Source organism: Nylanderia fulva, unplaced genomic scaffold (genome assembly GCF_048542155.1).
Source record: "Nylanderia fulva isolate GAGA-0341 unplaced genomic scaffold, ASM4854215v1 Scaffold24, whole genome shotgun sequence".
In the NCBI taxonomy this organism is placed as follows: Eukaryota; Metazoa; Arthropoda; class Insecta; order Hymenoptera; family Formicidae; genus Nylanderia; species Nylanderia fulva.
In genome coordinates, this window is record NW_028190304.1 from 520,003 (window position 1) to 542,463 (window position 22,461).

Genomic DNA, 22,461 nt, shown 5'->3' on the forward strand with positions numbered 1-22,461 from the left:
ACATCATTGCACACATGTGTATTCCAATATTGAGCGCGTTCAGAGCTGAAAATAGAAGCGATAAAAAATATTACATATATAAATAATATAATATAATATATAATATATAAATATTATAAAAAAATATAAAAAAAAATCACAATGAGGCAAGTATAATATAACAAATTGCCAATTATGTATTAAATTTACCACAGCTTGGCAAGATTTCTGCCACGCGTGCGCAAATTTAATCGCGGGACCGACCGTCTTCAGCCTGCAGGGAAAAAGCGGATAATAGCCGGTAATTATAGAATATATATATTTGTATATATATATATATATATATATATATATATATGTATACGTATATATATTCGCGTTAACGACGCAAGGACGAACGTAATGTCTCGCACATTTCTAAATCGCCAGCAATCACCGACAACTTTCGATCGCAGACAAGCGAAACGATGCATTAGTATGTTTTGCGGTTCTAAAGATAAATCTACAATTAATTTTACTTTTAATGAAATTATATTCAATAATTTAATATTTTTTAATTTTTTTTTAATCAGTATTTTTCCGAATTGTGATTATATAAATTGATTTATTAAATAATTATATAAATGTATCTATATATTTGAAATGAGGGAGAGAGGAAAAAAGGAGACAAATTAAAGTACAATAATCTACTTCTTGAAATGACATTAATGTATTACCACTGATAAGCAGTGATTTTAATTATAAGTACAGTGCAAACCGTAAAATCTCGCTAAAAGCAGTTAATTATAGTTTCACTTATTGATATTTTAAAATGCATCTTATTAAAATCTTAAAATGCATTATACCTAAACATATATAATTAATTTTCTACATAAGTTATATAATATTATAATTATTAATATAATAATTAAGTAATCTCATGTAGAGATTTTATAAGGGCAATATTTTTTGTCGAAGAGATATTCGAGTTTGATCGAGATCTTTTGCGTGCGAATTTATAATCTTAAGAAGCGAAACGCTCTCGCCGAGCTTTCAAAATCGCGATCGATTTTCCCTCTGTTGCCGGCGAATCGATAGTCTCGCGTCGATTTTACGGAACTCACGATGCCCACGCACGAAATGCGCGAGCGTAACCACGAGAGGTGGATGTAATCACGGGCCCCGTCACGGGCCATTAAAGTTAGAAAACTGGCGTTAGATCGGCGGCTCTAACAAATCGCCACCACGCCACGCCAAGCCGAGTCTCGGCAGCGGCACAAGCTTGGCGATTGTTATTAACGTGTCGCCACCAAATCGATTTGCGTTCACGGACCGTCGAGCAAGTCTCACAGTTTGTCTCAATTCCGCCACGCGGAATTCCGCGACGGGATATTATCCGTCGACCCGACGCGACGTGACGTCACGTCACGCCGATCGGCGGCGACTAAACACGTCCTTTCGCATTCAGAGAAATCGAAAGGTTCCTCTAATATAAAATCCTTTTCAGTATCAGGGAAAAATTATTGCAAATAAGATCGTAAGATAGGTGTATGTTTTTTAACACGTGCCTTTAATTTTTTCAAGGATGCAGATAAAAATGATTAAAATTTAAGGAAAAGGTAGATAAATTTCTGAATGCTCTTTGAGTTATGTATAAAAATGAATATATTTAATTGTAAGTTAATATTTTTAATAAATTAAAATTAATTTAATAAAATATTGTCCTGTAAAATCATTCTTTCTGTCTATGTAATTTTTCCTCAAAAATTAATCTGATTGTTAATTTTTTTTTAGAGAAATAAAATATAATTTAATCGTTCGATTTAAAGAAATCATAATTTATCAAAAATTACAAAAAAAAATCACTAAAAAGATTTAAATCGTAACGAACATTTAGAAAGAGCTTACTCGGCAACAACATTGATTAAAAATGTGCATTACATAAATATATGAAGAAAGAAATCGAAAACAAGAATCATTTGAAATTCTGAACTAGTATTGAGGAAAAGGAAACATAAAGCTAGATAATTTTGCCTTGATGATTTCGTAATTGCACTCTCCCTTTAACCAGGCACAACATGGCCTTTCGAATCCATATAGTTCCTAATAAAACAATTTATTAAAATAAAAAATTTCCAACAAAAATAATACCTATTCTGTTACAAAAAATTTTCATTTTTGTCTATATTTCTTTTTGACTTATTTTTATTCTTTTTCGAGAAGAAGATATGTATAGGTACTAAAATTTTCATTATATTAATATTAATACCCACATGCATATCAATTTATTCATAAGTTCTTTTTTCTAAATTATAATTAATACATACATATCTATTATTACCTTTTGGAAATATTCAATAAATGGTAACTTGGGGCGACTTAAGTTTGCGCAAAAGCGCCGTTTCCTCAAGGCCGCAACACGAGCGAGCTCTCGTCACCGATCGTTACTAATGACTGGCCGATTTTAATTTTAGAAGTGCGTAACGTCGAGAATGCGCGTGTTTATGCCGTCGTCGTCGGCGATGGTTTCCTTTCACCTTTGACGAAAAAGAAGCCAGTAAGTAATCGAGGAAAGGGAGAGGATAATGCCTCGTCGTCCTCGAGCGAATTCGTCGCATGACGATATTTCGCAGGCTATCGAACCCGCGTCCTTAACCTTTAACGTTATAAGTCCGGAATAACTCGGCAAGTTTGTTTGTTTCCAGATTGTGTCTAGACGTGTGCCATCTCGTGATTCGCGTTGCATTCACTTTTTCCTCGTCGTATTATTCCGTCGCGTCAGAAGACACGAAGAACCGTCCCTCTTTCTTCAATGCTCCGTAATATTTTATTGAGTCATATATAGAAAAATCGATCGATATACAAGATGGTTCCGACAATAACTTTAGAGAAGGCGATTCTTTGTCGAAAATTAAGCGAGGTTCTTCATATACTATTATATCCTTTATAATCCTCAAAAGGAGAGGAAAGTGAAAGTTAAGGTTTTAATATTCTTTGTCGAAAATTAAGCGAGGTTCTTCATATACTATTATATCCCTTATAATCCTCAAAAGGAGAGGAAAGTGAAAGTTAAGGTTTTAATTTTTTTTTTTTTAATTTTAGACAAGTTAAAAAAATGAAATAATTCTATTGATATTTTTTACTGATAAAAAGAATATTTATTCATTTTTCCGAAATATTTATTCAAATTCTCTTTCGCTTCGTAATATTTTATTGAGTCATATATAGAAAAATCGATCGATATGCAAGATGGTTCCGACAATAAGCGCGAGAAACTTTAGAGAAGGCGATTCTTTGTCGAAAATTAAGCGAGGTTCTTCATATACTATTATATCCCTTATAATCCTCAAAAGGAGAGGAAAGTGAAAGTTAAGCTTTAAATTTTTTTTAATTTTAGACAAGTTAAAAAAATAAAATAATTCTATTGATATTTTTTACTGGTAAAAAGAATATTTATTCATTTTTTCGTATCGTTACAAGGGGTGAAACTAACAACCCTTATTCAATTTTTTATTAGAACGGAAATAGAATGCGTGACCATCTAAAAATATGCGTTAAAAAGCTCGATTTAAACTTTCATATTTCTTTTATGTATGTCGTAAAATCAAAAGTTTTCAAGAAAAAAATTAAAATCTAATTTTCCTGTCCCTTTGAAGGAAGAAAACTCTTTAGAAAAGGATATAAGTGTTTATACATGTTTATCTGAAAAACCCTTTAATTGTCAAACAAGGAATCGTCTAAAATTTGTCGCACTTATTTCGAAATATCTTGTATATAAAAAACTGAAGAAATTTATAGATATACATATGTATAATCAACATTTGCAGTTGCTTCAAAATCCAATTCACTTTGCATAGCGGGTTACTTTGTCTTTATCGTAATTATGACAAAAGGTCAAAATGCGATGGCCGTTGACGCGAACAAAGTGAATGCGCAATTAGAGAATTAGATGGGGAATTATTATACTAAACTGTCACACGTTGGGCAATTTCTGTCTCCTTAGTACTCGTAAACACTTAATTGCTTCTGCTATCCTTTGGGACGGCTTGCTAATAAATTACAGCGAAAACTGACGTAAAAAATTCGGGCGTGACGTATATTTATGTATTTTTTCTCTTATAATCTCTATTTTATATTTTCATCTTGCAAGTCTCCAATTTTTTCTAACTCTAAATCTCGATTCTTTAACAATGTCACGTGCGAATCTCTCACTACGATATCGCGCAAATTATAATTTATCGAAGGAAAAAGCAAGAGCGTCTGCCTCTATTCCTCAGCAGAAACACCAGAAGGTAATTTTTAGTCGCATCGCGAAAATAAATTTGCCCGCGCTCTCTCGTAATTCATCTCGAGCATTTCGAGAGATAATTGGATGCATAGAATCTAATTTGCATAGCGGAACATTCGTTTTTTATCGCACCAAGAGAGCGAGTGGTGGCAATCAAAAAAAAAAAAAAAGAAAAGAAAAAGAAAAAAAAGGTCGCATTATCGTCGTAGAATCGTACGCTATGTAAAGAATGGCTAAAAGCTTCGGGGTTTGCTTGTCGCACATCCCTCTCTCTCTCTCTCTTTCTCTTTGCTGCTTGAAAAATGAGACCTGTTTTCCCGTTTTCTTTCCTACCCGTTTTATTCCGACGAGAAGATCGCAGTCTCACTCCCTTTTCTTTCTTCCCTCGTGCTTGTCGTTTCACATGCAAAAGTTTCGCAAGTACAAAAAGGAACTCGCGGGCAAAAGGATGGAGAAAGAGAAAGAGAGCCGATGGGATGATTCTTCTTCTCTTACTCTTTCTTTCTCTCGACAAGATGCGAGACGATCGCTTTTAATATTTCGCTCCATTTCAATGAACGCGTTTTACCATCACAATGCGCCTCTCACTTTAATTCTCCTCCGATCGTCCGCGAGTTAGTCGCCTTATTAAGGACTCCCCAGCCATTGTGTCGCGCATTATCTCACATCGTAACTCTGCCGCATTGTTTCTCTCGCATTTTCATCTCACTATCGTCGTAATATAATTAGAGCAATGATCTCTGTGTGTGTGTGTGTGGGTACATGGGCAGAGGAGGACAAGAATGGGCATTTGCTCCCTCTTGAAATCAGTAAAAAAATTAAGCATTTACTCTCCTTGTGAATAAACACTGGAATTTATCTGCAATTTTATTTAATATCCCTAATAGCACGACACAACTTATCCGAAAGATATTCGAAGGACATCCTCAGGATGTTCTGTGAACGTCTTCGGGATACGTGTGCTGTTAGGGATAAAAATATTAAAATAAGAAATAATTGAAAAATTGAGTTTAAAAAACCAAGGAAGAATAATATAATAGGGAAAAAATTTAATCAGTAAAAAAATTAAGCATTTACTCTCCTTGTGAATAAACACTGGAATTTATCTGCAATTTTATTTAATATCCCTAATAGCACGGCACAACTTATCCGAAAGATATTCAAAGGATATCCTCAGGATGTTTCTGGAACGTCTTCGGGATACGTGTGCTGTTAGGGATAAAAATATTAAAATAAAATAAAATATTAAAATAAGAAATAATTGAAAAATTGAGTTTAAAAAACCAAGGAAGAATAATATAATAGGGAAAAAATTTAATCAGTAAAAAAATTAAGCATTTACTCTCCTTGTGAATAAACACTGGAATTTATCTGCAATTTTATTTAATATCCCAAATAGCACGGCACAACTTATCCGAAAGGTATTCGAAGGACATCCTCAGGATGTTCTGTGAACGTCTTCGGGATACGTGTGCTGTTAGGGATAAAAATATTAAAATGAAATAATGAAATATTAAAATAAGAAATAATTGAAAAATTGAGTTTAAAAAATTAAGGAAGAATAATATAATAGGAAACAAAAAACATTTAATTATGCCTCTCCCTGGAAGCACACGTTAAGGATATATGGAAGATATATGTTAGAAATCAGTGTTTGCTGTTATCTAAATAAAATTATATAGTTGATCATCTAGATGAAAAAAAGTATTAGCTTTACTAAATTAGCTAGAATAATTTTCAAATAATTTTGATTTAGAATTATAGCACATAAAAATACCTAAACTAGGGTAGAATTTAAGCAGTAAGCGATAAAAATTTATAAATAAAATAATATGAATACATATATTTTTATATCGTTTTTATAATTTACATTTTTTATGACTGTGTTTATATAACAGTCTTAAAAATTATTATCTAGAAAATTATCTAGATAAATCGCCATATATAATTTTGTCTTTTATCTAGATATATTTGAACATAAAATTATCGTATCTAAGATGAATTTACATATTTCATCTCATCTTTATCTAACTAATTTTAAAATCATCTAAGCACAACGCTGATAGAAACTAGTGCTATTGTAGCATCTGTCACGTTATAACTACTCGACGATATGCAATTTTTTTTAATTACCTTTTTATTTAAAATTTTTATTGCTCCCTATTTTTAGAAAAATTTTTATACCTCATCGTTTAATTATAATTCTTTCACGGTGACTCGCGAAACCTGTATGGCTTCTTCCTTATAATATTATATTCGTGAGGATGCATACGAATTGCATCGTGCAAGAATCCTGAGCCATGTCGTTTAAATACACCGACGAAAGAGGAAATGCGCGTGTGTGTATTGTCTCTAAGATAATGTCGAGACACGAAATTAATGGAGAAAATTTTATCAGGCTGCACGCGGCTGCTTCTCGCTTTTGATTTATGTCGACTTATGCATGCGTGACATGTATGTCGTACAACGAATCTGTCGCAAGTTAGATATATTATCGAGAGAGAAAGAGAAAGAGAGAGAGAGAGAGAGAGATTTAACAAATACAATATAATAATAAAATAAGAAGGAGAATTGCATCTTCGGAAAAAAATTAAAGGAATTAATTCAATTTATGTATATATATTTTTTGATAATATAAATTTTTGTGCTTTCTGATTACAGGTAAGCCCGCAAGAAAGGAGATGTCCCAGATATGTTATACGAAATACGAGACTGAGCGACAGATTTGATGAGCTAATACCAAGGTATGCCTTGTTTCAATTTGTTTCCGATTTGAAATAAACATTTTGTGTTATACAATTTAATTTAGTGTTTTTTTTTTTATATTTTACCTGCTTATCATATTATTTCCTTTGTTCGAAAACCGCAGTAAATTTTCTTAAAAATATTAAACATATAAATATATATTTTTTTATCAGAAAGAGAAAGAGAGACATCATATGTATATTAAAAATTAAGTTAATAAAGAATTATTTGAGTTAAAACCATTTCAAATTGTATTATTTTTATATAGTTTTTAGAAACAAAAATTACAAAATGGAAGGTAATCTCTTTTTCCGATTTGAAATAAACATTTTGTGTTATAAAATTTAATTCAGTGTTTTTTTTATATTTTACCTGCTTATCATATTATTTCCTTTGTTCGAGAATCGCAGCAAATTTCCTTAAAAATATCAAACATATAAATATATATGTTTTTATCAGAAAGAGAAAGAGAGACATCATATGGTATGTATATTAAAAATTAAGTTAATAAAGAATTATTTGAGTTAAAAACATTTCGAATTGTATTATTTTTATATAGTTTTTAGAAACAAAAATTACAAAATGGAAGGTAATCTCTTTTTTGTCAATCACTGTATATATCATTCTAAATTTTACTTATTACATGTGTTTTATACTATATGTGTATATTTTGTAAAAAGTTACATCACATGCAAATATTTAATTTTTAATAAAATTTTACTGTCATAATCAGACGGAAGCACTTACAGTTCTTCGGTAAAATTTTTTGCGTCACTTCCACAATCCGTGACATTTTCACCGATTCAACAGAATACAAAAATAAAGAAATCATAGAAATTCTCGCATTACGAACGATAAAATCTCGATAAACGATCTCGTTAAGCTTTTGAAAGTGAAGTGCGCGCATTATAACGGGGTCGCGGAAAGTTTCGTAAAATAAATAAAAAAAAGAAAGGGAAAAAAAAACGTGATTTCGCGTCGGATGTGACACACCGTCGTCTCTGGCTCGTGACGGGTGAGAATCGTGGCCTCGCGGCTCCTTGACACGATACGCCGCCCACGGATATCAACGCGAACGCGGCGCTCCTCTCCCGCAGGAGGTCAAGAACAAAAAGAGAAAGAGATCTACGTGCGCGAGATTTCCCCTCTTCACTTCGTCGTCGTCTGGCGCTGGCGCTCTTGGTCGAGAATCGCGGCCAATCGATAGTCGACTACGCGCGCTCACCCTCGAGAATCTCTCTTCCACCCTCGCGAAAGAAACGCGACGAAACGTGAATGAGGAGAGGATACGTTGTTATAAATGTAAGGCGGCTCTACTCTACGTGTGAAGCCACGTGCGTGATGTATGTGTACATACGCGCGTCCACCTTCTCTATCCTTTGCATGAGTCGCGTCGTCGCGAGCGTCGATCAGCTGATTCATTGCGCGCGACGCTACCTGTCAAATTCATGAATTCGAATTATCAGAGATTTTTTTCTCTTTTTCTCCGAAGAGATTAAAAACGTCGATAACATCGTCGATTCTTGAATAATTATACTTAAATCCGTAAGTTATTTCTCCGTAATTGAATCTATATTATTTATACTGATGTCAATTAATTGATAAACGTATGATAAATATATTTATATACATATTGTAATAATTATAGTCATTCGATTTTGATTAGATTTATTTATATTTCATCTCATACTATATGTATGTGTAAATCTTCAGGGGACGGATTGGTTTTGTAACACAAAATTTTCCCAATTTGGTGTACCTACTTTAAACGATGTATTTAACATACACTACTTGGCCGGAAGTAGAGAATATCAACATTGGTTCAGACATTTAAATTTTTAAATTATGATACATCCGTATATATCGCGAAATTCTAGAACAATTGCAACAAATTAATTAGGTCGAGATGAAACCAACGAAAATAAATCGAATGATTATGAATATTAATGATTAAGGCTCCTGGTTCCTCCATGTTACAATTGTGACGTCAGAAGCAAGAAAACACGCTAAAAATTTTTAGATGCCGTTTATCAGAAATGTGAAAACATGGATAGTTTTCAAGGTGTTTTTAAAGTGTGCTAAAGCAATCTGAAATAGTGTTTCATTGAAATTTCTTTCCATTTAAAAATGGCATCTCAAAATTTTCAGCGTGTGCTTCCTCACCTCGACGTCACAATCCAACATGGCCGCGGCGAGGATTCAGGAGCCTAACCTTTATACAAGAAGAAATCGTACGAAAATTATACCTTTTACATAATGAGTTATCAAAATATGTGTACGAAAATATCTATTCGGTCATCAATTATATAATAATACAAAATAACAAACTAATATGTAAATCTCGTCTTGTTCCGACATTACTGTCTCGTTAAACAACAAAAACCAAAACACTTATCTAGAGCTCTAAACGATAACTCGTTTCGATAATATACGAAACTAATAATTACGTTATTAAACGTTATACTATGTTATAAAATGCAGGTGTCGGGGCAATTAAGCACACCTATTATTATTGTCACCTGTCGCGAAGCTTATTAGCTACTCTTCATTATCTTCTCGCGATCGACTGTGTGATTTTAGGAAAAGGAGAGGAAAAAAGATACAAAAAAACATTCGAAGATCGTGTTTCCGAAGACCTCGCGATATAAAATTGAGCGTGTAAAAAAAAAAAAAGAAAGAAAATTGCGTAACTTTGCAGGATGCACTTGTGTTTGGTCTTTCATCGATAAGCGCGTTCTCGCTCAAAGAGTACACCCGGTAGAACGATCGGTGCGTGCTTCCGCGAGGTATGATTGTGCGCAGACCGCGTATATCCTCGCTCCATTATTAATTTCAGTGCGACGACGCGGCAGAAGGGTAGGAAGAGAAGGAGGGTGCACGTGCACTCGCATTCACGCGTGTGGGTGTAGATGTAGACGAATACACGCGCGCACGCGCGTAACCTCGTGCGAACCAGACGGTCAGTTCGCGTGGGACCTGTCTTTAACGAGTGGGAAAAAAAAAATGCAAACAGAAAATCATATAATTCTGTCTTAAAGTTGATATCACTTGTTGCGAGACGGTGACCTGTCATAAGTCATAAGTCACAACTTATGCACGAGGGGCGATGGCATTGGAAGTCGATTCTTCTCCCTGAGAAATTGAACTGTATAAAAGAGCGAGAATATTATGTAAATTAAAAATGTGGAAATTGTAAATCTTGAAATGGAAGGTAAGAGTGGTGAATTATAATAAAAATTCCTGGATAATAATTAGATTATTTCGTGAAGCAACAATGCAATTACATAGGGTTGATGATTAGAGACGATAAAGATTGTTCTATCGTTTTTTAATAATCATAAACAGAGATTACCCCATTCATCCCAATCAACGGATTCATTGTTCCTGCATATAATTAAACACAATAGAAAATGTGAGAAAAAAATACCAATGACCTTCTTAAGACCTCGCTATAAGAAAGTCTTATGCTTCTTGCATCCTTTCTTTAATTTACTCTTGGAAAAAAAATTAATCGAGCAACGTGATTTATTAGCGACAGGTTAAAACGAACATTTCTTATACGATAATTACACAAAAATATTAATATACAAAATCTTATAATTTAATATATATATATAAAAATAATATTTTTAATTTTGTTAATTTTATATTTTATTAATGTTTATTGTATTAACATTTTTTATATTATACATCTTTTATATCATCTACTTAATCTTTCTCGCGATCAAACTTAATTATTGCGTATACCAACTCGTGCAATAATAATAATAATAAATTGCATCTCTTGATTTGACACATCGAACGGAAGAAAAATTTCGCTGCAGGATCATTATGATCAGCTGACGCCCAGTACGCCGCAAATGGCAACCGTGATTGCAATTACAATTAGGTTAATTTTCATCCTTCTCTCATCAGGCTGTCTGTCTGTAGCCGCTTGAGAGCGATCGGATTATTTTATAACGCTCAGGAAATATCGACTGCGCTCGAAATATTCGCCATAATGACCGACAGGAAGTTGCACTCCAGATCTTTATCAGCGTTATAAACGTTCCATATAATAGAATATAATTTAATTCAACATCTGATTGCACGATCCGCTGATTCCTCTCGAAACCAAGAAGCGATTAGGCTGAGTTAGGTTCCTTCCCGAGCACGAAACGTCAACCATCCAACTTCAACTTGTTCTTGGATTGTGCCTTCCGTTTCGACGTGCTTTTACATCAGTCGTGCGTTTTTAATCATTTTGCTCGTCCTACAATCCTATTTGCTTCTTCTGTCTCGCTTTTTGTTTGGATGGAAAGTTCGATGAACTTTGAAAGTCCTGGGCGAAAACGATCTCGGCTACGTCTTTTTTATCCTTTCCGCCAGCTGCGAACCCAGCTCCGCTTCTTTCTCCTCGTTTATTTCTCGTTAGGCCGATTTCTCACAAACGAGGAAATGTATCCGAGAAAAAAAATTGCGCGGCGCACCGAGAGATCGATCGTAATACTCCGAGAACTTATCCCGAGATTTAGAGAATAATATTATGAAATCTCCATCGACTGCGTCGTCCTGTCATCGAACATATGATACGGGCTGCTGAGATTCGTATAAATTAAATTAATCTCCACCAATGGGTCATTCATGATCCATATCTTCAGAATGTTTGATGAAAGTTCATGGATACATTGTACAGAAATGTCAATAATTTTTATCTTAAAATATTTTTTAATAAGTTATTTTTAAATAACTTTTAATGATTGTACAATAATTTTTATTTAATATTAATTTATTTTCTTTTATTTCTGCATTATTTCATTTAGTTTTTATTTTATATGATAAAAATATGTTCTTCTCCTAATTATTGTATACAAGTAATTCTTTTCAGAGAAAGAATGATTTGAAAATACACTATAAAATGAAAATGTATCATAAAATATTCCGCGGTATGTATATAAAAGAAATGTTGTAAAATTAATCGTTTGCTTTCTGCGGATTGAATAACAAGGCACAATATAAATATGAAGACAAGTGTAAGACTAATTTAAGATATAAACCCTATTTCGTAAATCACTTTGTAACGTCCGTGTTACCTTGATTAAGGTAATTTACTAGTTTCGAGCGCGATATAAAAAAGTCCGTTAAAAATCGGTGTAAAATACAAATGATGAAATGAAATAAAAGAGTTAATTCTCAGCACATTAATCTATCCTTTCTATCAAATTCCAAGACTCACAAACGCGATATCCTTTCACATTACGGATTTAAAGGCTTACCGTTTTTTCCCAATGTCATCGATATTTGCTTCGTACTTCCAACTTTGATTGGCAACGAAAATTTATTAATATGATGGAAAAATATAATGATAGGAGAATTTGTTTGATATTTAAATTAGAAAAATGTGTTTTAAATATTATATTAATTACAAGAAATCATGTTACGTAATACTAGAGATTTTTATATATTAAAATATTATTAGAGGTGTCCAAATTATTAATATATATCATTATAATTAGTAATTTAAATTATATTACATTATATAATATTATGAGAAATTTTTATACATATAATAATAATAATTAACAAAAAAGTGATCCAATTGTCAGTTGAAATATTGAAATAAAGATATCAATTGACCAATACTGGCTAAGGTAAGAAGAACATATTTTTATCATATAAAATAAAAAATAAATAAAATAATGCAGAAATAAAAGAAAATAAATTAATATAAAATAAAATAAATAATAATTAAACTATAATAAAGTAGTGTATATAAAAAATTAAATTTATAATATATAAAATAGACAAGTAACAAAACATATAAATTAAAGAATATACTATCGCTAATGAGTATTCAACTGTTTCTACTTTTTAATTAATTAAAGAGAGAAAATTGTGGTATACAAAGTATGCGCGCGCGTTTCTTATCTTATTCTTCTATATTTCTACGCACCATCTGTGCACTCAAGTTTATTTAGAACCTGGTTAATTGCACGATGTTATCATTTCGCGTATGACATTCGTTGCTAACACTTATCGATGCACATGTCAGTTATGCGTAAAGAGAAAAACATTGGTGCGCTGTTCATTTACGGCCACGGAATGCGAGCAATGAAAGCAAGGTTAATCTCAAGCAGATTGCGAGATGATAATTTCTGATTGATTATACGCGCGCGCTCCAGTTTCCCCTGGCTCGCAAATTTTTCGACACTTCTTTCTTGCCACCGGTCGAGTGAAAGTCTCCCCTTTTAAGCGTATTTTTCATCAGGCATGGATCCTGTTTGTACAATTCGATATTATACCGCACATTCGACTTATTTGCGAAAACACTTCTGAGCAGATGTTATCTTATAAATTATCTTCTAATTTATGTAATAAACTCTAAAGTCGCGCTCCTAAATATAAGAAGGTGTTAGAGGTCCTTATATCTGTCATTCTTTTTTAAAAAACTAATTGCAAACGAATTGAGTCATATCTCTTACGAGGATATTATTTATTTCAATAAATGTGTTAATCATTTAACTGGAATTTTAAAAAGATTAACACATGAGAAAAATAAGAAAGAAAATTCCAAATTTAGATGACTATAATGTCATCCACTTTTGGGTTAATTAAAGTCAATGCTTTGTATTATTTTTTATTCAAAGCTTTGATTAATATTTATATTTAGCAAAATGTTATCTTTACCGTAAGTTACAATTTTCTAGAAACTGAACTTCGACTATCAGTTATCTATTTTTTATATAAAACAAATACAAGTTTTACTTATCACCTACTTATCCAATAACAGGTAGAAGGAACTGTTTAATGAGATGTAGCATGAGCACCCAGCGTTTGCGATTAACATACGCTTGATGATGATTTAACCGAAGGTCAGCGAAGTCAGGAGCCCAGAGATAGAGAGGGAAAGAGAGATCAGTTATATTATATCGTAGATCGATAGAGTTTATTGCGCAATTTAGCCGGGGACTTAATGATCATATGGGACAAAAAGATGAAAGGATCGATATACCGCGGATTGTGCGATGATAAGAGGACCGATATTGAACTCGAGGAAGAATTCTAAGCGGTTGTGATCTTTGACTCAAGACTTGGCTCCTTTATTGGGTCTTTCAGGGATCATTAATTGTGCGCGATTCGATTCCGGCCGCATTTTTGCGCTGCGCTTATCATAAAATTCTATGGATATTGAGTTCTCCGAGATCTTTCTCTGACATAATTATCGATTACCGTACGATCGGATTCCGCAATCTCGAATCGGATGAGTCCCTCTTTTTTTCAATCGTCTAAGTCAACGTATACGATGATGTCATAAAGGCGAGTCGCGAAACTGCTAAATTTCGTTTCGTTTGTCCAAAGGTAGAGTCCAAAGGTGGGCAACAAGAGAATATATTTCGAAATAATCCCTCTGATACTTCCATTGTATTCAGCGCAACAATACACGCTCTGCTACATCCGGAATATCAAAGACTTAATTACCGCACAATGGTCTGATTTCAAATGAATTTTCACGATTGTGTTTTTTTAAATTATTTTTCCAAATTTTAATTATTTTTAATTACTTTAATTTTTAATTTTTTTTCAAAGTTACAAGGATTTTAAAAAGTTTCCGAATAACCGATTTGATAAATAAAGTGTTTATGATTATTGACATTGAATATTATACTTAACCCTTCTGAACGGGTACTAAAAGTAAATTTAATTGTTAATTAAAAATGTGTGTCCGAACTTTTCTTCGCCCGAAACAAAAAATATATAAAGAGTCTTTGTATTCGGAAACCTCCTAAAATATAACGGGAAAGAATATTCAAGCCCAGCAGCTGCCACAATTATCGCAATGCAATGTGTGTCGAAAACACGCAGTTGGTACTCAATTACCTGTTACATGAAAAATGGAGAAAAATTATGTATCATTATAATAATACATCTACAGATAAAACCACATTTCTTTCATTCACCAAAAAACTCAACTACTTTTGTGACTGAATAAAAGACGTTGATTAAGAAATGACTCACAAGAAAGCCTGAAAATTGGGTAATTTTGATGAAATTTTACATAATTAGAAGGAATAATCAGACAAATTTAGAACAATTTTGTTGTCCCTCCAATTTTATGAAATTTATATATAGAAAGTATTCGAAATATCAAAAAATATCTTATACAAAATTATTAATGGTTAAATAGAGATTTCAATCATGAAACTTTTGTACAAAATATTTGTCTGACATCTCGAATATTTTTCAAAATACATCAAGAAAAACAAAGAATATTTCTACATATAAGGGATGGTTTTACTTCTTAGAATTGTTTTTGGGTCGCATCTAAAAATTATTAAATTCTAAATTCATCCTTCTTACATATGTGTAAAGTTTCGTCAAAATCTGAATTTTCGGTGTCTCTTGCGTAAGGTTCTCTCGTGAGTCTGTGGTCACGCCAAGAGGAAACGGAGACGGAAAGGCGGGGTTCGAAAGAAAAGAGGGTTCGGCTCTCCTTCAAAGGCTCAGCTCGTACGCACAAACGCGTACACTTAAATACGCGCGCACTTAAATAACGGTACAAAACGCGGAAGCGATCGGCACGCGACTCGCGACTTATCTTGGCTCACGATCCGCGTGTGTACTCGCGAAAGGAACACGCCCGGACTTTGCTTACGTCATCAGTCTTGTTCTCCGGCACCAAAAGTTGCACGCGACTCTCTCTTCTTCGGCGCGACACAGTCTCGTGTAATTTTACATTAACAAAGATTAATAGAAAAAATTAATAATATATTAACAAAAATTAATAGAAAAAGTTAATAATATATTATAGCAAAAATAACATCAATAAAAATAATATAATATAATATAATAATGATAATAATTATTATTGTTACATTTGTTATATTTGTTGTTTAATTTATTATTGGAAAAACAATAAAATATAATAATAATTTGTTTAATTTATTATTAGTGATTGTATATGTCTCAGACGTACATATATTGATTTTATCCACGTGTGTATGTGTGGGGGTAAATCTCGGGTCGTGATAAATCTCAGTTATCACTTATGAGCTCTGCGAAAGTATATACACATCCTTTCTCCAGTTCTCATCTGACGACGTGAGAGATTCTATATATTAATTTAGCAAGATCGTTTCGCACGACACATACTTTCATCGCGTCTGTTTATGATTTATGAACAGCTGACGTATGGAAAGGTGATGGGTGATGGTGATCGTTAAGACTCGACCGCGTACCTGTCAATCTCTCCTCTCGCCGCTCTTGGACTTTAAAATCTTTCTAACGAAACTGCGGAGACGCTTGTTCGCACCTTCGTCATTAAGTCGCGCCTAAGTCGGTTCTCCTTTCGTATTCCTAATGAGGCAAATACAATAGTCTATCGCTGCGCCTTTCATGTTGCCAAATGTTATTACGAATATTTTCGATAGTTAGAATGTCATTGCGAAATTTCTAATGAAAATTTATTAAAGATATATTTAGACATTATATAAATGTCATATTTTATCTGAATATATTTTGATTAAATAATATTTATTCGAAACAGTAACACTGTTTAACGAATAATTAACTTAATTCGTGATTAATTCAACTGGTAGAATTGTCTGCAAAATTTTTAACTTTGTTGTATCTAATCTTTCTTTTCTTATGTCAATAAAGTTCATTATTCTATTTACATTAATAAGATTTTTATTATTGCATGTTAAGCTATTAGCGAATTCGATTGTGAGTGCATATAAAGGTTTATCAATATGTTGTTTAATATGAGTAATGATAATAATAACTCTTAGTAATATAACTAGTAATTATAACTAGTAATTAGATAATAATAACTAGTAATTATTTTATTTTTTAATTACTTATGTGATTGTAAAACTGTGTAATATTATTTCCTGTCATTTTGAAAATGATTATATCATTTATTATTTTTTGAATTCATAAAATTTTCTTCACGCACATAAAAAAATCTTAAGAGAAGATTTAAATTTATCATATTTATTATATTAATTAATTTTAATTGCAATTTCTTTATGACAAGTCTAAATATGTGTATGTAATGTCGATGGAAACGTGCTCTTACATTTTTTATTCTAGATGAGCGACACTCAACTCTCATACAAGAGAATTAAATTCATTTTTTTTCTCTATACTTATACGAGACTCTTTGTCAAGGTTCGATACGATTTTTTTTTTTTTTTTCAATAACACCTCAGCGACCCTTGCACTTTTTTACCTCGAACCCTTTCCGTAGTGTAACCCGCGTTATTACACCCGCGTTAGCCAGTCTTTAATGGGTTTGCCCGCCGTACAGAGGTTCAATGACTTCTCTCGAGAACTTTAAAGGTGAGCGCCTCGTTTGGCGAATTGAATTTTTGCAAATGTCCACGCTGACAGATATGAGTCATCGTCAAAATGACGAAACCACTCTCTTTCCTGTCAAGTCAGATATACGATCATTATAGTAAAACGTATACTTATCGCATAAACATTTACAAATAAATCATACATATAGTTACGTACTCTATTTTACACATAATTAGCAGTAATTACGCGGGAATATTTATATCTCACTTGCATTTACCGTATGAAATATATCTGAATTACAGATTGATCGGAATTATTCAACAATTTAATCATAAAAATCTATCGATTATTATTACTTCTTCGAATCTTTATACTCATTCCTGTAACGGCCTTGTAACTCAGCAATCATATGTTAATTATCATAAAAACTTTCGATGTAATATTCCACTTCATGCTTCCACATGTTCATATTTCTTAATAACTGTATCTATTGACTCTAAGATTCTTAATCACATATAAGACTTCAAAGCCTGCATTTCTTATTCTCGTGATACAATTTAATAATGTTTTACTTATTCTTCTGTGTCTATTTTTTATATATGTACTAAACACCAGCGCGATTGTCTGATTTCGTTTCATGATTTTATTTAATTTTATTTCGAACTCTGCTGTCAAACTGTTAATGACCCTCGCAATGACAGCTGCTCAACGCTGCGAATATAACGCGAATCGAGACAGCCAATTAGCATCGCGGAAAAGCGACAACGCGAATTTTGCAAAATGGTAGAGGATTTTTCTTCTCAGTTTGACCCAATCAACCATCTCACTTTTTGTTTGATCGCTCACGAATAGGACACCCTATATATTTATTCTAGAGAAGAGATATCATCTATAGCATTTCAGTACCTACAGTACACGTGACGTAAACTATAGCAAAGTACCCAAGCTTGTGCGAGCCGCAGGATATTGAGAACCGTGCTTCTATATTCGTCTATATTCTTTGATGGCCTCTACCTGGCGATCTTTCGAACATACCTACCTACTTATCTACCTACCTATTCTATCTTTCTATCTGTCTACCTAAGTAGAGATGCACAAGATTGATCTTGGAATCCAAAAAACCTGAATTTGCAGCTGCATCAGGTAAGAACCAAGACACCACAGATTTTTCCAATTTGGTCGTTGATCTCTTCTCTCTTTTCGCTGTCGCGTTGATTTGAAAAAAAAAGCGTGGGTGCCGTTTCTCTCTCTCTCTCTTTCCTCATCTCATTTTCCCGCACCTTTTCGTACTTCGTCTCTTCGTCGGCTCACAAACAGATGCTTCCCAAACCTCCATCACACCAGGGAAGATGGGGATTTCACCTCTCTTCGCAACAATACTGCTTGAATAGTCTCGATACCCTGCGGTATTCCTACAGCCTGATGCCGTTTATCGTTGCACGGTCATTGTACTCCTATTTTATCTCTCCCTTTCTCTCTCTTTCTCTCTCTCTCTCTCTCCCTCTCGCTCTCATCTTTTTCCGTTTATCACTTTCCTTTGTGTACCGACGCACTTGGTTGCCAGGAGAAATTAAGGTAGGTAAGCGGAATAGCTCGTAATGTGTTCGTCCTCTGAATCGGCTTTTTTTAGGGATGCGAAGAAGCTCGTAGGGAAGACACGTACATTTGTCATGTAGGGAGAAGCTTCTCGTCGTTGATCGTCTCATTGAGGTAGCTCTGATGTGAACTAAGCGTGAAATATCGCTCAAAATTAAGAAATTATCCGGCGAGTGTAATCAAAAATATCTCACGTGATTCTTCTTTCTGTAATAAAAGTTTCTTGATTTTAGTAGCTATATGTATGAAATAATAGATTTTTTACATAATAGCACATCAATACTCTCTATTCTAGAACTATTTTTCCACAGGTAGTCTTGATATTTTACATTTTTTTACGATACATTATACTGACCATACTTGAGGGAAGGTGACCAGGGGTGTGTCGGATTCTGGTCCTAACCTTAACTGCAGTATAACCTATTAAAACCCATCCCTGTAATCTCTGACAGGAAGACATCTTTCTAAGGAGGACATTCATCCGGTACCGCTCGTGCATAACTTCAGATAAAATTGATATTTCACATCTAAAAAAAGACAAGAATTGAACTGTCTTAGAAAGTTTTTTCTTTTTAAGATGTTCGTTAAAGACTTGCCAAATAAGATACAGTTTAATACTCCAATAAACAAGAGGAAATAAAATAGCATATATTTTTTAGTAAACAGACTTATGAAGAACTCTCTCTCTCTCTCTCTCTGTCACGAACAGTATTTTATTTTAGTAGAAAATCAGTGTAACGCAATTTTAGTGCTTCTTGAATGCTTGTTTGTTTTGAAATCACGAGGAGAAAAGGTCTAATTGAGAATAAAAGAGCTGACTAAGCTTTTAGAAAGATGGAATGGAATGCTGTGAGAAAACTGAAATGCACGCATGAAATACCTCGAGTCCGTTGCGGTATCACTGCGATTCGAAGAGAAGGAAACAGAAAGATCTTTCTTCGTTCGTACAACAATGAGGCGGCAACATCGTTGTTGTTGCACCGAGGCCATGCATCATTTTTTCTATACGGCTCCGGCATTCGCTTCGCGATGCTTTTTTTCGTCTCGTCTTATTTAAACGGTCTTTCGCGCTTCCTCTTTTTTCTCGCGCTGAAAGAAAGAAGAACAGTCAAGACAGAACAGAAGTTTGTATGGCGCGTTTTTACGTAAACATTGCCCTCCTACAGCGAAAAATATCACGAGTGTGCGATGCAAAAATATAGCGAAATTTTTAATTGCATTCGCACAAAAGCATGGCTGTCAAAAGAACCTCGCACTAATTCTAGATGGAAATTGGATTTTGATTAAATCAGCTAGTTTTCTCATATGTTGTCGTTTATGACTTGCTGAACGAAAGATGAAATAGCTTCACAGCTAATGGATAGTTACTGAGTTATAGTGAATTATAGTTCATCAAACTCAGAAAAGAGGCAGAACTTTTTATTGTAAATCAGAAAACAAACTGATTTTTTATCGGGATTCAATTTCATTTCTTAGGTTCTCGCACCAATTTTATATAAAATTGAATTTTGGTAAAATCAGGTCATTCTGGTTTTTCTATATATTGTAGTTTATCGATCTATTGAACAAAAAATGTAATAGAAGCTAAATAAACAGTTACTGATTTACAACTAGTCAAACACGAAAAATTCTGGCTCTGCGAGTTGTTCGACTAGTTGTAGCTCAGTAACTCTCTATTATTCAGCTTTGAGACTATTACATTTTTTGTTCTCAACAGCTACAACTGGTTTATGAGAAAACCAATCGATTTAACCGAAATCTATTTTCATATAAGATTAGTGCGAGGTTCTTTTTATTGGCTTTGATGGATACCCAACTTAATTTTACTTGATCTAACCCACCTTAACCTACCCGCTGTCGCCTTAATCGAAACGAGCGTAACGTTTCGAGCTCTCATGCGCGCCGATATCGCGCTCTTTAACGCCTCTCAACATTGTACCCCGGAGATTTATAGACACCGTTAAACTCGCTACTTGTAATCAGTCGCAGTCAAGCGACGGAGATAGGAACAAGAGCGGTAGGCAGCTAAGAAAGGAATTATGGCTTCTCGAGACGCGTTTTCTCGCGCGAGAAACGGCCACTCCTCTTTCGCGATTCCCTAAGCTCTCCTCTAAGGACACATTTACATAAGTAAACCTTCTAACGCGCGCGCAATCAATGACAGGTGCACGCGGAACGACAAACGAGCGCGAGAGTGTCGAGAAAATGGTGGGAAATGCCTATAAGTATCGAGCAAATTTTCGCGAGAAATTGCAATTGAAACTTCATATAGCTTTTACACCAGTCTTCTCTTTTTTAACCCTTCTATTAATAAATGGATGGCAACTTTAAATGCTGAATGAAATGGTCATGCACGCTGTGTCGCCGAAATTCGGCTGAGGCAAAGACTAGGCATAACGCAGGTTCGAGTCTATCCAGAAACAGATATTGAGACAAATTTAGTCGTAAGATATCTTACAATAATTATCCTTGGCTGCGTTCAGAAACATTTAGTATACGATTTACGTAATCTGAAATGTATTATATAAAAATTATTATTATATGCATATATTGTATAAGATATAGTTCGCTGAGAACTAACGTTAAATATTAGATTTTATAGTGAACTAACGTTAAAAAAAAATATTAAAATTTTATAATGAGTAGATCAGTAAATTGCAATATATAGAAAAATCAGAATGACCTGATTTTATCAGGACCTGATTTCCTGAATGGATGAATATTAATTTTTATAAGACGATTTGTTGCGTGATTCTATAACAAGACTGTTAGTAGCCTAAGATTCTATTCATTGTAAAATTACAAATGAGAATTTTACAACAAAATTTCACTTCTCTCTTTGGAAAGCTTAATTACAAAGTTAAATTTAAACCAAAAGTAATGCTGCGTACTTAATTAACTTCCGCTAAAAGAAAAATATCAGCCTCCAGATTGTTGGAGAATTTATAGAATACAATTTATATTAATTTGTATTAATATTAATCCATTCGAGCAAATTATCTTTTTCTTCCAAATATTCGAAAGATTCCTTACAAATATCAGAATTCTCAAATATCGAGAAAACGCTTCCAAACGGTTCTCTTTGCGTTACGAGTAAAACATTTTAAAAAGATGAGACGAATGGAAGCCAAAGTTCGCTCGAGGTGATCCTAACCACGTAAGATAGAAAACTGCACAATCGGCGAACAAGAAACGCTGAATGAGAATTATTCATAACAGGGTTGCATCTGAATAAAACACGTTTCTTTCATGTGCGTGCCCTATAAGCTGTACAGAAAGACACGTGTCTTGAAAGAAAGATCTCCAGCTGACTTTAAAACTGACCTTGTTAATGCGCAATATAATATATATAAATAATCTATAAATAAATATATAAATAATTATAATTAATAAAAATATTGTGAAATATTTTATATCTGTCAAATATCTTGACAATCAAATATCTTCATAATTTACATCTCTTGAAAATCTATACAGCTCGAAAACTGGTTTTAATTGAAAATTAATAATTTTATCGAACGGAAGAAAAAGAGACCTTACTTCTTCATCTACGCTTGCGGAAAATCATCAACCCTTATGTATACGGCCGTTAC

At 33.4% G+C, this 22,461-nt stretch overlaps 2 protein-coding genes across 11 annotated transcripts in view; one reads left to right on the forward strand and one right to left on the reverse strand.

The window, feature by feature from the left end:
* The window catches only part of LOC114934251 (protein gustavus-like), a 284,303-nt gene that overhangs the window by 171,575 nt on the left and 90,267 nt on the right, over positions 1 to 22,461 (forward strand). For 3 of the 10 annotated variants that reach the window (XM_085483229.1, XM_085483233.1, XM_085483228.1), the window contains one exon: positions 6,908 to 6,990. The exons of the other annotated variants lie outside the window; for them this stretch is intronic. The gene's annotated coding sequence lies outside the window, so the exon portion shown is untranslated. The remainder of the gene's footprint in view (positions 1 to 6,907; positions 6,991 to 22,461) is intronic. 10 annotated transcript variants of the gene reach the window in all.
* LOC114934255 (uncharacterized) lies at positions 18,087 to 19,947 on the reverse strand. Its single transcript, XM_085483280.1, has 3 exons — positions 19,749 to 19,947; positions 19,224 to 19,395; positions 18,087 to 19,075 (listed from the first exon to the last, which is right to left on the reverse strand). The coding sequence occupies exons 1-3, from the start codon at positions 19,856 to 19,858 to the stop codon at positions 19,031 to 19,033; spliced, it is 327 nt and encodes a 108-aa protein (XP_085339406.1). The 5' UTR covers positions 19,859 to 19,947; the 3' UTR covers positions 18,087 to 19,030.